This window comes from Callithrix jacchus, chromosome X (genome assembly GCF_049354715.1).
Source record: "Callithrix jacchus isolate 240 chromosome X, calJac240_pri, whole genome shotgun sequence".
Taxonomy (NCBI): Eukaryota; Metazoa; Chordata; class Mammalia; order Primates; family Cebidae; genus Callithrix; species Callithrix jacchus.
In genome coordinates, this window is record NC_133524.1 from 20,533,216 (window position 1) to 20,548,382 (window position 15,167).

The 15,167-nt window shown below is 45.1% G+C and overlaps 1 protein-coding gene across 13 annotated transcripts in view; it reads right to left on the reverse strand.

Moving 5' to 3' along the window:
• Positions 1-15,167, reverse strand: part of MAP7D2 (MAP7 domain containing 2) — a 109,412-nt gene that overhangs the window by 10,409 nt on the left and 83,836 nt on the right. For all 13 annotated transcript variants that reach the window (XM_035289682.3, XM_008989057.5, XM_008989056.5 and 10 more), the window contains 2 exons: positions 6,952-7,223; positions 6,213-6,345 (listed from right to left, as the gene is read on the reverse strand). In XM_035289682.3, the coding sequence (XP_035145573.1) occupies positions 6,213-6,345; positions 6,952-7,223 (405 nt within the window). The remainder of the gene's footprint in view (positions 1-6,212; positions 6,346-6,951; positions 7,224-15,167) is intronic.

The following is a 15,167-nucleotide window of genomic DNA, read 5'->3' on the forward strand; positions in this document are numbered from 1 at the left end:
TTCTAATTGGTATGTGACTCATGCAGCAGCAAATGGAAGAAAATGCTCAACAGAAACTTGACATTTAATAAATTAAAACATAAATTTCCATATATTTTGGCAATCTTTAAAAACACATTTTAGCTTTCTTTGCTATATGAAAATTAAGTGGCATTTAGACATTTCATCCACAGACAGATGAACGGTTCATGATGTAGTGATAAGAGCTCTAAGCAGTAAGGGAAAATTCTGTAAAGTCCAAGAGCTTGTTTTAACCTTTTTAATGTTCTTCCTCCTCACATGTATGTCACTTTCCTTGGGTAATCACTGGCAATGTGATGTATGGGCATGGCCCTAATTGTACTCTGATTATGCCACTATGTGACACTTGGAAAGTCACTCAATGTTCTTGATGCCCATTTAAAAAATGGGAATAGCTATACTACTGTTCTATGGCATTACTGTGAGAATGAAAATGCCTTTCTCAAATGTTAGTTCATTTTACAATTTAAAATGAATCCTCTCTCTAAGCCCCAATGTCCTTTAAAGTGCAACTATAACTCTGCATGTCTTTTAGAAATTACCTTCATTTGGAAGCATGTGCCACTGACATACTGGGGTGCTGCCTGCCGGTGACTGCATTCTGGCCTTTTAATCCTTTCCCTGGATCCGTTATGGACACAGTCCAAATTGCCACCTTTTTTCAATCTTCGTCATCTTCCTTAGTTGATGGTTATCACCAAATGCTATACAGAGAAGACTGAGGCCACCTGATCTGAGCTTCTTAACCTCTCTCCTCTATGACATTACTGCTCAGAAATGTCCCCAGCTGTTCCTCTGCTTAGATGGAAAGGATTGTAAATGCCACCACTTGTGCTGTGAATTCCACATTCTCCATAGCTATGTGTCCCTCCCACTGGCCTCTCTTCCTTCATTCATCAGTTTCATCCTTCTGCATTCACTTTTCCATGCCCTGGAAAAATGCTCAGGTCTCGGGCACCACAAGCAACCGTCCTCAGTCCTCTCTCACCTGTTTCTCACTCATGACTGCTTAACAGCAGCTTATATTCTGGGCCTGTATCTGCTCACCTCTTCAGGCTGCTTGGTCTCTATCCCACTTCTCAACAATTTCCCTCCAAAATCTCTGTTCATCTTCTAAATCCCAAGACAAACAGCCTTAGTCCTGACATGTATTATCTAAAGTCCCAACCATGTGGCTCTCCCTACAGCCCTGTGCAGCATGAGGCTGCATGACCCTGGCTTTCTCCTGCCTCTCTTGGCTTTCCCTTACGGCTTCAGCTGCTGCCCCACATCGCATGTGCCCCTGCCTGCCCTAGCTCTCACCAAAACCACCTGCCACCTGTAGGCTTGGCAGCAAAAAGCCAGGTCTGAGCAGCCACGAGGACTTCTGCCTGTGGTTCCTGGCCTGGACTAACTCTTGCTTGGGCAAGAAGCTTTAGCCTGGCTACATGACCTTGTTTGTGGGGGGCTAATTGGAATATTCCCTTTTCTTCAATTTTTTTAAAGAGATTAGGTCTCACAATGTTACCCAGGCTCGTCTCAAATTCCTGGCCTCTAGTGATCCTTCCACCTCAGCTTTTCAAGTAGCTGGGACTACTTGAAAACACTGCGCCTGGCTGGAATATTCTTTTATGTGAACCCCTAGCAGCTATTTTAGCTTCTTAACATGACCTAAAGTGATCCATTTAGGAATCCCATTAAGATCTCCTGCTTATTAGTTCCTGCCAGTGCCTTCCCCAGGGTGGACCTGGGGTCTAAGGTTTCTTGCCCCAACTCTTTTTTTTTCACTGTCAACTAAACCACTTTCATTAGTAATTTTTTTTAAATAAATGAGAGTTCTTATGTTGCCCAGGCTAGACTCAAACACGTAGCCTCCCCTCCTCAAGCGCCAGGACAACTGGCCTGAGCCATCGTGGCTCCCTTCTTGCCCCAACTCTTAAGAATCCCACTTTATATCTTGGGCCATCCACAGCCCAGGGACTGGGCCCTGTTGTGTTTGGGAATGAAGCAACTTTTGTTCTTCTGCTTAGGGCCTGCTTGTCTGGACTCCTGGCTGGCCCTTCTGTTCTGGTTCCTCCATCCTTGACTTGGATGGTGTTTCCCTTACCAGTTTGTGACAATAATTGGGCTTTCCACAGTTTGACTCAAGTAACTTTATTTTTCTCTAAATTCTTTTATTTGGCAACATATCTGTGGCTTTAACTATTTTATGTTTAACTCTAAACATAAAACAGATTTGAGGATGATCTTATTCCAAGAGGTGGCCGCTGTGCTCCAGCCCCAGGTTGTCTGGTCCTTTCCTTCCTTACTCCTCACCTCCCACGTGGCACTATGCAAAGCTTCATATTCTGGCAAGAGAGAGGAAAACTCATTTTGCATCAAGCGTATCACTCTCATTTTTACCTATGCCCCCAGGTTTCAATTCCATCTCCTATCACCTGAACGTACTAGAGACACCATAAGCTTATCTAAAATCAAATGGATAATTTTTATCATTTAAAACCAATTCCTTATGTCCTCCTTTTACCTGTTATTGGGTGTACCATTCTCCTAGGGCCTTAGAATCGAACCTCAGCATCAACTTCAAATCTGCCCATTTCTTTTGCGTTGTGTAAGTTCACAGAGACTCACTTTTCCAGGTCTGCCTTCACCATACGACTTTGGCCCTTCTGTTCTCTTAACCTACTACTGCGATGGTTTCTTTCTTTCTTTTTTTATAGAGAGGGGGTTTCACCATATTGGTCAGGCTGGTCTCAAACTCCTGACCTCAGGTGATCCACCCTCCTCAGCCTCCCAAAGTACTGGGATTACAGGTGTGAGCCATCGCGCCCAGAGCGATGGTTTCTTAGTCAGGATTCTTCCTCCTTCTCTTCCTTTCTTGTATATTTACTGAGTGCCAGGTACCAGTGATCCAAAGACTGTGACCCAGCCTTTTAAGGTGCTAACTAGGGGGAAAGAGGCCTATAAACAAATAAAGCTGAATAGCTGGGCTCAGTATGGGTGAAGAGTGGGGGGTGGTCAGTTCTGTCCCAGGCACAGGGCTAGAAAAGGTACAGGGAGAGAGCAAAACTTGACATGCATTTTGAGAAAGGAAGAAGTATCTGGCAGGAAGGAGCACAAGTCCACATGGGGGCACAGTAAAAGCACAGCTTTGGAGGTGTGGAGTTGTGTGATGAGTGAATATCAGGGAGCTTTGCACGCTGGTGTCCAGAGGAAAGCAAGGAGTAAAGAGGCAGGTAGTGGCCAGTTCATGGCAGGCCTTGAAGGCCTACTGACAGTTTTGGGTGAATCCAGTGGGCAGGGGAGTCACTGACTTCTTAAAGGACAGGAAAACAATCACGTTTATTTGAGAAAGGTCACTGTGGACCCAGCGTGAACAGGGGACAAACTCTAGGAGACCTAGAGCAGGGAGCTCAGTTGGGATGTGACAGATACAGTCCAGGTCAGAAGCAATGGGGGCTAGAGCTGAGGAAGGACAGGAGAGACTGGACGGGATGGGAGAGAAGAGAGATGCAAATATGACAGCTGATGAAGATTGGACCCAACAACCACTGGGACAGGGAGGAGGAAGCAAAGAGATGAGAGTGGCACTGAGACTTCTCACTTGGGTGCCTGGGGAGACGAGAGTGCAGAGTTCACGGAAGAGAAAGGGGGTTTGGTGAAAAATACTAAGTTCTGCTTTGGAAATGCTGGATTTGAGATGTATATGAGACACACTCAAATGAAAACTTATTGCAGCTGGAAATGTGGTCTCTAGGTTCTAGACCAGTGCTATCCAAAAGAACCTTCTGTTGAGTAGGAAAACAATCTATAGATTTGTGCTGCCCAGTGTGCTGTGGAGCCACATCTAGTTAGATGCAGCTCTTGGGCATGGAAATGTGGTGGGTGTGGCTGGGGAACTGAATTTTATTGAATGCATATTTTGGTAGCCACGTGTGCCTAGAGACTCTGATAGTGGACAATGCAGCCCTAGACAGAGCTCGGGCCAGAGGCATAGTTTTAGGAGTTATCAGTGCACGTGTGTTATTAGTGCCTCCCTTCTTCCAGAAAGTATGGAAGGTTTAGAAAGCAATCTGCAGTTAGCTTCAGAAACAGATGATAAAACAAGACAAAAGGAAAACGAAGGTGGGAAATGAGATGACAGTAGAGTTGGTTTAGCACAACAAAGGCTCAATAGAAAACTGTGGTGTCAAATGTGGGCCCTAAATCTTTTGAAGCCAGAGGAAACTGGCAGCATGGCGGGCACACTGGTAGAACAGGAGGGAGCAGTGCTGCTCGGGAGGGCTTGTTAGAAGAGAAGCTGGTTGAGGACTGAGGGCTGAGAGCTCAGGCAACATTTAAGGGGATGAGAAGTGGACAGAGGAGGCTCTGAAGGAGAGGCCAGAGAAGAAGGGCAAGCTTGACAAGGTCAAAGCCAACCAAGAAACTGATTAGGAGTTAGGCAACGAGGAGGAGTGGTAGGTGTAAGGTTTGAAGACTGAATGTGAGTTGAGAAAATAAAGACAGAAAGTTCAATCAAGTCTTTCAGGACTGGGCTGTGAAGACAATGGGTGAGACAGAGGGTAGCAGCTGGAAGGTAAAGAACATCACCTTTTTTAGCACATGGCTATAATCATGTTAGTCACCAGGTCAGACTACATGGTATCTGCATGGCCTGCAATTATCAATACTTATCATCTGAGCTCCTGTGATTCCTTCTATCTCCTTTGACCTCCCTTCACACACCCTAAGGTCCACCCAACCAGCCCAAACATACCACTTGACAAAACAAACAAACCATGTCTGCACTAACCAAAAGATTGGAAACAGGAAAACAATCAAAGAAGTCCTGAATTTCAAGAAGGGACCATCCAGACCAACCCCACTGCCGCTTTCAAAAAATAGATCAGGCTGGGTACCATGGCTCATGCCTGCAATCCCAGCACTTTGGGAGGCCGAGGCGGGTGGATCGCAAGGTGAGGAGTTCAAGTCCAGCCTGGCCAAATGAAACCCCTTCTCTATTAAAAATATAAAAAGTTAGCTGGGCATGGTGGCACGCACCTGTAATCCCAGCTACTCTGGAGGCTGAGGCAGAGAATCGCTTGAACCCAGGAGGCGGAGATTGTGGTGAGTGGAGATCAGGCCACTGCACTCCAGCCTGGGCGACAGAGCAAGACTCCATCCCCAAAAAAAAAGATCAGCAAACCTGTAATCAGACACCACAAAGACTTACCAAGGTCATTAAAAGATCAAGAATGTTCTATTATTTATTATTCTAAATTTGGTGCTGGCCTTGAAGTGCTACAACATTGCCTGCTTCCTGTCATGTTAATTCTCTAAACAGTATTGGATTGTACTCTGTGATTAGCCTAACAGCTTCCTTTATCAATTTAATGATAAAATCGACCTTGTCCTCCAACATGCTTTCCTCTCTAAATAAAAAGACCAGAAAAGGAAGGACTGTCTGTATTGTGACAAAGTACCCTGATACTAACATCGAAGTGTTTCTCAAACCCTAGCAAGCTACTAAAACAGAATAGGGCTGAGTTCATGTATTTTTACTGCATTCCTAGGATGATTCTGATGCTCTCCAAGGTTTAGGGACCACTGCAATGATGTCTTTTGCCTTGCTCCAGGATGGGACTCCCCATACCTTACTGTTCTTGGATTATGAGGCTTCCCCTCCATACAACCCTATGCCTAGGGGATACTCCTCAACCCTCCCCTCTCTCTCTTACTTTGGAGTGTGAGTTACGATAGTTTGATGGGAGGAAAAAATTTGGGAATCAGAATCAAGACTGAAACCAGAATCTAGAACCTCTTGTCTTCCCAGGGAGAATCTCTTTTATTTAATGTTTTTTCCGTCCCTACCACGCCTTCGTTCCCAGGGAGAATCTCATTCTGTAAACAAAGCTCAAACTCCCCTGATAGCTCTAGGAGGCCTGCCTGGCCCCAAAGTCCAAGAGGAGAACGGGAAGATGCCTGTGCCATTTAGATCCAAGAGCTTTGAGTTTCCAGGTCCTCCGAAAAGAGCAAAGTTCCATTGTTGTTGTTAATAATTACATCTAATATTAGACACAGTCTCCTGAACACCTTCCATGTAGTTCAGACATTCTAGGTTCCCATACTTCTGTTCAAGTTTTACCAATACCAACGCTGTAAAAAGAAAGGCAGGTTGCTCTTGCCAACACAATGTTTACACGGGATCACACTGAAACTGAGCACTCGCATACCTATCTTGTTCTTCCTTCTCCAGTCGTTCTTGCTCCTCCTGTTCCTTCTGTAGCCGGGCCTGTCTTCTCTTTTCCGCCAAGATCTTTGCAGCCTCTCCTGCATCAGTGGTGCCTGCTGTGGGCTTCCCCAAGGCTGCACCAGAGGAGAGTCATCAAGAAGAAAAAAGGTCAAGGGAAATGAACATAATGATTGCACTCACACAGCAGCTGCCAGTTGAAAGTGAAAAAAATCCAACCCAGTGTGGTGATGGGAAATGCTGTCCAGACCAGCCAATCAACCACCAAGCAAGAGAAGCTGTCATAGGCTGGATGTGACCTTAAACGCATTTTACAGTGGAAGACAATGGAAAGGTGAGGAGGAAATACAGGGCCACTAGCAAGTGCCACAGCAGCCACCATCTGGGTGAACTCGCTGCATCATAGAAGCCTGAAAGACTAAAGGAAGATGATCTCTTATGTGAGGTGCAGACGCAGGCTGAACACAGCCTGTCTTAACTGAGCATCCCTGTGAGCTTCCACAGCCATGAGTGGAGTCAGCCCCTAGGTCTCCTCCAGGGGACCTCAGAAGACTGAAGGCAAGAACTCAGGAGCCATGTGCAAACCTGAGAAAGCTGCACCAGGGAATGAAGTTGTCCCCAGGGAAAAATCTCTCTCCCTCCCCAAAACAAAAGAGAATGGCATGTGGATTGGGTCTAGGAGAACCGTCTTAGGACAGCTAAGGCACGGGGGCAGCATCTACCTGCACTGTTTTCGGCCTTCCCTCCGGCGACAGCAGTGTGCTTCTCGCTGGCATGCTTGTCCACTATGTGCTTCTCTGGGGCTTCCTCCCCTTGCGGGCCAGCAGTCTGCTGAGTCAAGGCACCTTCCCTTTCCTTGTTGCTCTTCTCTTTATCTGCTTTCTTCTTGGGCATCTCTTGGCTGGAAAGGGGAGGTAAGCGGTACCTCACGGGAGACCCTGAGTAGGGAGGTTTTGCTGTCTTTGGAGACTGTGGATAAGCTTTAGTAGTTGTCCTGGAAAACCAAAAATATGCCAGAGGATGATTACTAGGCCTGAACACAGAGCTCTCTGTTTCTAAGACACCAAGATCCAAAAAGCTGAACAATTTCATCCTTCCAGAGAAAGGGAAGTAGGGCTTAGCACACACTCAAAAGTCACTAAAGTGCTCTCAGTCCAACAGGAATATATGGTCTCTCTAAGATGGCCCTGGTGGAAAGGGAAACATTTTAAGGAGCCCAGCTGGTGATGCCATGTCCTAATCTCACTTAGGTGTCATGACAGTGTAAAGATGGAGTATTAGGCACTTTCCCACTCCCTCTCTTTAGGGAGGTTGAATTCATCAAGGTTGAATCTGGTTTTAGCATATGGCAATAAGCAAGCTGGCCTCTTTTTAAAAATGTGACAATATATATAACATCAAATTTACCATTTTAACCATTTTTAAGTGTACAGTTCCAGTGGCATTAAGTACACTGACACTGCTGTGCAGCCATCACCACCATCTGTGTCCATTTAACACCAACTCTCCATTCCCCGCCCCCTAACCCCTGGCAATCACTCCTCTACTTCCTGTCTCTGCAAATACACCTATTCCAGGTAACTCATAGAAATGGAATGATATACTATTTGTCCTTTTATGTCTGGCTTATTTCACTTAGGAAGTCTTTTCAAGGTTCCCCATTCCTTTTTAAATGCTGAGGAACAAAGCCAACAGATGGGGATGGGGGGTGTTTTTTGGAGGGTCTCAGGTTTAAAAGAAGCTCTCTTCTCCCAACTGGGCAGATACAAAAGGTGAGGACAAGCCACTTGGTTAAAACACAGGAGCTCATTTTGTGTCTGCTGGGAAAGGGTTCATTACAGGTAAGCCAGCCAAGGCTTGGCTCCTGGTGAGTGCTGCTTGTTCAGACACAGCTAACAGCTTAGCTGGAGATGCTCATTTTCCCCAGAGGTCTGAACAGGGATGTGGGCATTTGTACAGAGTTTCTCTAGGAAAGATATAAAGTATTGCATACAGAAATTACAAGTCGTCACTTACAATGCTGTAGCAGGATGAATCATAAATTGCCAATATCTGATGTTTTTTGATCTATAAAAACAGCAATCAAAATGGCAAATCATCCTAATATTCAAAGATGATTTTTCACCAGAGGCTTAGAGTTACCTAATCAGATCCTGGTAGTAAGGGAAAATATGATCAGATCGATATTAAACTTGGTCTTGAAGGGAAAAATAATCCTCAAGTGGCATATAGACTGGCTGAGCTGCAGGACGGTTTTCTAGTATGTTCTCATGTTAAAGGGTCAGCTCCCGGTGTCCAGGAGATCACCTTCCCCCTTTTCATCAATGTCAGGCAGAGGGTCAAATAAAGGCAGGAAACAAACAGGTGATCACTTGATACAATGCATACATCATAAACATGGTGTGAATTTCTTTTTTTTTTTAATTTTTTTTATTGCATTTTAGGTTTTGGGGTACATGTGAAGAACATGCAAGATAGTTGCATAGGTACACAGGTGGCAGTGTGATTTGCTGCCTTCCTCCCCTTCACCTATATCTGGCATTTCTCCCCATGCTATCTCCAACTCCCCACCCCCCACTGTCCCCCCCATTCCCCCGAACAGACCCCAGTGTGTAGTACTCCCCTCCCTGTGGCCATGTGTTCTCATTGTTCAATACCCTCCTATGAGTGAGAACATGCAGTATTTCATTTTCTGTTCTTGTGTCAGTTTGCTGAGAATGATGGTCTCCAGGTTCATCCATGTCCCTACAAAGGACACGAGCCCATCGATGACAGACTGGACAGGGAAAATGTGGTATATATACACCATGGAATATTATGCAGCCATCAAAAATGATGGTGTGAATTTCTAAAATCCAGTTGTTTCAGTATCAACCGTTTTACTGATGTAAAAGCAGTCTACATCACATATCCACCATACAGGCTGTCCACCCCTCCCACGGCTGTCTGGCTTCTCAACTAGACAACTCTAATCCCAAGCAGAATCCTTTCATTTGGCCAAAGTGGCTTCCCTGTGTCCTCATCCCATTAGGCCTGGAGCAACTCTGAACTCTCAAGACACCTTGTCTTTGTGGATGGTGCTAGGACTCTCTGTAGACTGTTCTTCCCTCTGGCCTTGGGCTCAGGCCCCACACTCAGGTTCTCCTAAGGGATGTGGTTTTTTCAAAGTGCTTAGCAATCAGGTATTTTTTTCCAGGTACACTATATAATGCTGGTCTTCTATTTTTTCCTGGATTCTTACCAAGTAAAAGCCATGCAGAGAATCCCGCTGCCTCGCCATACACATAGGCATGCATAGCAGGCTTCCTCAACCTGGCATCACCGACATTTGGGGCTGGATAGTCCTTTGTTATGGGTTGTCCTGGGCACTGTGGGATGTTTAGCAGCATCCCTGGCCTCCACTCACTAGATGCCAGCAGCAATCTGCTTCCTACCCAGGTTGTGACAACCAAAAATGCTTTCAGATATTGATAAATGTCCCCTTAGGGACAAGATCTCACTCAACTGAGAATCCCTAAGACATGGGGTGGGGTGGGGAGTGAGAGAGGGAGAGAGACAGAGAGAGACAGAGACAGAGACAGAAAGACACACACACACACACACACAGATGTGCACACACACTATCTGTACCCAGTAGGTAAGAGTGGAGCTGTTCTGCTTGGAGGGGGTAGTGTCCAATCCCCACGGTGACCTTAAGGCTCCTGAGAGCCCTGGCTCCAGAGGTAATGTGTGAGTGCCTCTGTGATTCAGCACGTGAGTCCTCATGTGTTCTGACAGAGTCAGACCAGGTCCTTCCCCTGACCATCTGGAGCTCAGACCTCCATTCATATTCTCTGCAGTTGTGTCCATGTTTACTGAGTGCTGTCTACACACCAGCCACTATGCTGCTAAATGTATAGAGACACATATTTGTGTACACAGGTATATAAATGGTATGACACAGGTACTACTATCATGACCACTTTACAGATGAGAAACCTAGGTTTAGAGAGGTGAAACGGCTTCCCACAGCGAACTAAGCCACAGAACCTTCTTACAGCTCTTCTTCACTTCCTGTGTTGCCATGGTGCTAAGTCTGAGTTTGGGGTCACCAAGACCCCAAGATGTTCTTTTTAGAAATGGCATAAAGTACTCAATACCTGTTCGAAATTGGTGTTGATCAATTAGATGATAAACTAAAAATCCAAATAATCCTCACAGACAAAAATGAACTAAAACCAGAAGGATGAACTGTAGTAACGGGAGCACGTGTCCTGCTTGCTCACACTGACAGTGCTCCAATTAGCTGCACAATGTGCACTAACTATACGTATTAGTTGAGGCTGCATTTAGGCTCAACTCATCTGTATAAAGATACGGCAGGTGGTCTGTTGCTCAGCCACGTCTTCCTTCCATGCTGTTATCTAAGGTGAGTGGTGCCCACAGTACAGCTGTATACCCACCACCTGTTTTGTCATAACCACCACAAGGGTGTCTCAAGAGATTTGGTCTAATGCCTTAACAAGATCGAAGCACATTACTGCCCCACTGGATTGTCATGTGAATGCTATGTGTCCTCTGATCCAACAACAGTACAGGGGCAGGGAATGGATTTGAAACTTGGCGAGAGAAGCTGTAGGAACAACTACTATCTCGTGGTAGATGATGCAGATGGAAACACTTTCTCATCCCACAGCATTCCTATCTTGACCTGTTGAGGAGGACTTTCTGGCATTGGAAGGTCTGGCAATTCTCACTTGATCTTCCCTGCCCTCACCCTCTTCCCCATGGAATGAGGTACAATTTCTCTGACTGGTGAGACTGGGCAAAGGTGCTGTGTGCACAGCCCTGCCTGTTCTTCTTCCCTCCCTGGAACTTGCCTGTGAGCAGTATAGAAAGAGGTAGCTTCTGCTCCAGGGGTCCCTGAAGTGTGCCAGCACTTCAGCCCATAAATGGGTAGGCGGACAAGGAGCCTTCCTGTAGACATGATTCCAACCATGAGGTCTCAGGGCTGGACTGTAGGGAGTGGGTGGGAGGCCTGAACTGGCTGCAGCCTCAGCAGCCACAGCCAGCATCTGAGTTCCAACACGACCCCTGTTTCTGCTTAAATGGCTTGCACATTCAGTCAGTGTGGCAGGAGCCTGCTGGCTATGTCAGACCCATCTAAGTAAATGGAAATGCGGGACAAGATCCTAATCCTAGGGAAAAAAGGCCAGGTCGGCCGAGTTGGAAGAGGTTCTGACAGCCTCAAGTTGGCACAGCCCTGAACAGCCTTGGCATCAGCTTGTTTTAAGAGAATGGTCACATGTAGGTTCAGTTCACCCCATAGACTGCAAGATTTCATTCTAAATAAAACTGGACCAATTACCCATGAGCACATATTTAAAAATAACTTCTACCTGAGAAGTAAGGGTGGATTCTTTGGGATAAAACTCATTAACAGTCCCCTACCCCAGCCCCTGCCTGATAAACAGAGTAAGTTAGAAAGCACACACCTGCTCATCCAGCCTTGCCACTTGCTTATATGGACTTTGTGCCCTGCCAGTGGCCCTGCAAAAGTGCTAAGCACAGGTATCTGGAAGAAACTAAACGACAAGGCTGGTTTGTCAGACTCCACGGCTCTCTGGCCAGTCACACTGCTGCAAGCCAAATAAAGTCTGGCAAGCTATTTATTTTTCAGTCTCCTGGAAATAGGTATCTTGGCTGATGAAAGAAACATGATTAATTAGGGGAACTCACTGTGCTTGTATGGAGTTTTCTTTTGAAGTACCTTTTCATCTATTTAATAAGGGTCTATTTGATTGCCACTGTAACCCAGTGAGGTAAGTAGGAAACTGCTATTAACCATATTTTAGAGAAGAAAAACCAAAGTCCTAAGAGTTTAAACGATCTTTCCCAAAGAAATGCAAACAGACAGGAGTGCCAGGGCTGGCCCTCAAGGCATTTGTTCATTGTCTCACTTTTTTTTTTTTTTTTAGCTCTTCCACTTTAATTTTTTAAGGTTCAATAAAAACATAACAAAGGAGATTCACAAGGTGTGTTTAGGATGGTAAACTAGGCCTTCCAGGAATATAAGGCAGGATGATAAAACTTTCGGTTCCACGACTGGCAGAAAATACGAACAAACACCTCTGTAAACAGAGTGGCAAGAATAACTCTCTGGAGAGGGTTGTCACGCCTCTGAATGTGAGCTTACTGCAAAGTGGAACCCCCAAAGGACTTATTTCCTCCAATCTTGGAATCTAGTTCCATGTTCTCCAAAACCGCTTGACTCTATGCACTTCTCCAAAACCACTTGACTCTATGCACGGTGAGTGAACACAGCCCACTCACTGCATGGGAGGAGTCTTGGCTTCTTCATCAGCACAGCTCAGCCAATATTCTGAAAAGTTTGTTGTTTCCCAGATGAGAAAGAGCAGTTTCATACTGGAGAAACCTAGGAACACCACCTTAATCCAGTAATTAAAGTTAACATCACCAGTAATTAAACAAACTAACATTATAGCCTCTGATATGAGGTACTGAGAAGGACTCAACACCTCTGCCACGAGATTCCTGCCCAAAGAACACAACCTGAATGTGATCGGAGGAAACATCAGCCCTATCCAAACTGAAGGACAGTCTGTATTCTTTAAAAATTTCAAGGTCAGGAAAAAGAAAGGCTGAGAATCTGTTTCAGTTGAAAAAAGACTAAGGAGAGGAGACAACTAAATGCAATGTGGGACTCTGGATTAGACCCTGGACCAGGAAAAAAATGATACAAAAAAATTGTATTGGGCCAGGCATGGTGGCTCACACCTATAATCCCAGCACTTTGAGAGGCTGAGGCAGGCAGACACTTAAGGTCAGGAGTTCGAGACCAGGCTGGCCAACATGGTGAGTGAAACAACTCCTCTACTAAAAATACAAAAATTAGCTGGGTATAGTGGTGTGCCCCTGTAATCCCAACTACTCGGGAGGCTGAGGCAGGAGAATCACCCAAACCTGGGAGGTAGAGGTTGCAGTGTGCCGAGATCGCGTCACGGCACTCCAGCATGGGCCACAGAGTGAGAGTCTGTCACAAAAAAAAACCAGAATCTTATTGGGACACCTGGCAAAAGTTGCACATACATTATAAATCAAGTAACAATACCAAGTTAAACTTTCTGATTTCCGTAACAATGGAAAACAACGTCTTCATTCTTAGGGTCAAAGGGGTATGATGTCTGCAAGTTCCTGTCAAATGGTTCTGGGAGAAATCTGTGTCTGTGTGTCTGTGTGTGCATCTATGGAGGATGAATGTGAGACTGTGCAAGGCTGAGTGAGGGTGATAGGGGATGGGACGGATGACATAAATGTGGCTACACATTAATACAGGATACAAAGTATGCATGAAAGAGTTCTTTGTTCTAGTCTTGTGATTCTTTTGCAAGGTTAAAATCATTTCAAAATTAAAAAGCTTTGGTCTAAACTCAAATGATCCTCTGATAAGACTAAAAAATACAGGACTGAGTGAGTATACAGGTATGGTTGCAAGGAGGGGGTATCACTTGACATTTTCAATTACTCTCTTCAAGAAAAATTTCAGATAAGAATGTAAAAGCCTACTGGAGAATGATGTGGTGACAAAAACAGCAGTTAAACTGCCCTTGGGGGAGCCTGCTCTGCTGTAGATGCTTATCTGTGGGAGAGGATAACCAAGCCACATATCTCCCAGAGAAGCTTATGGGAAGGGCAACCAGGATCCATTAAATGTCCTCAGCCACCAAAGGAACACCAAAGCTCCCTGAGAGGGAACTTTCCATGGGCCTGTGATTTGGAGTAAAGTGGGAGGTACCTATTTTGGGCCATCCAGATACCTTTATCCTAATTTTTTCCCTCATATGGAATATGTTTTGTTTTCAATACACGATAAAGTGAAATCAAACTAGGTCCCTGATACAAAACTGATCTCAGCTATGATCTACCTCTGGAAGTAATTATCTTCGGCACACTGAATTTTCCAAAGATGGCCAAAGTAATATCTCCCATCCCATATGGATCTTATCTTTTGAGTTTATCTCTCCATCCCACTGAATCTAGGTTGGCCTGACTGCTTTGATCTTTAAAACATGGCAGACAAGTAAGGCTGTGCCAACTCAGGGCATAGACCTTCACTGGCCTGACAGCTTTTGCTTCCTGCCCCAAAAGATGCTCTATCATGGGGCCATTTCTTGTTGGAACCCAGCCACTGTCAGAAGCCTAAGCCATACAGAGAAGCCACAGTAGGCACTCTGGTTTGACAGCCTCAGCTGAGCTCCCAGCCAACAGCTATCATCAACTGCCAGGCGGGAAGATGGCCCATTTTGAACCTCCAGCTCAGCTGAGCTCTAGGTAACTGCAGCTCCAGTCAACACTGGACTGCAATTGCATGGAAGACCTTGCGTAACCCAAGTCAACCCATAGAGCAATTGCATAAAAGATCCCAAGAGAGAACCTCCCAGTAAGCCCAAGTCACAGAACTGTGAAAATGAATAATAAATTATTGTTTAAGCAACTCAATTTTGGGGGTTTTGTTACAGCAGCAATAGATAACTGAAATATTACCTATCATAATGACCAAACTGATTTATAATATATTTCTAAGAATATAAACTTATTAGAGAATATTTCATACTGAAAACCTAGAAGTACAGGTAGCATCAACACTCAGAGTCAGAGACAGGCTGGACAAATCCACTTGGCCACATTGGATTTCTTTTCTCTAGGTTATAGGAACAAAGTTATGCTCCATCTATATCTTTCAGGGTGTTGCAGAATCTACTTTTCTAAAGCCCATGCAAGTACTCAACGATGAAAACAATAAAAATAAACTTGACCGCTTAAAAGAGCAATGCTATTAACATGCACAGTCACCCAACAGTGGCTTAATTTATCTGAGATCAGGCAGGAGAACAATGCACTATTAGAGCTTAGGAGGTCACAGGAAAAGGGACCATTA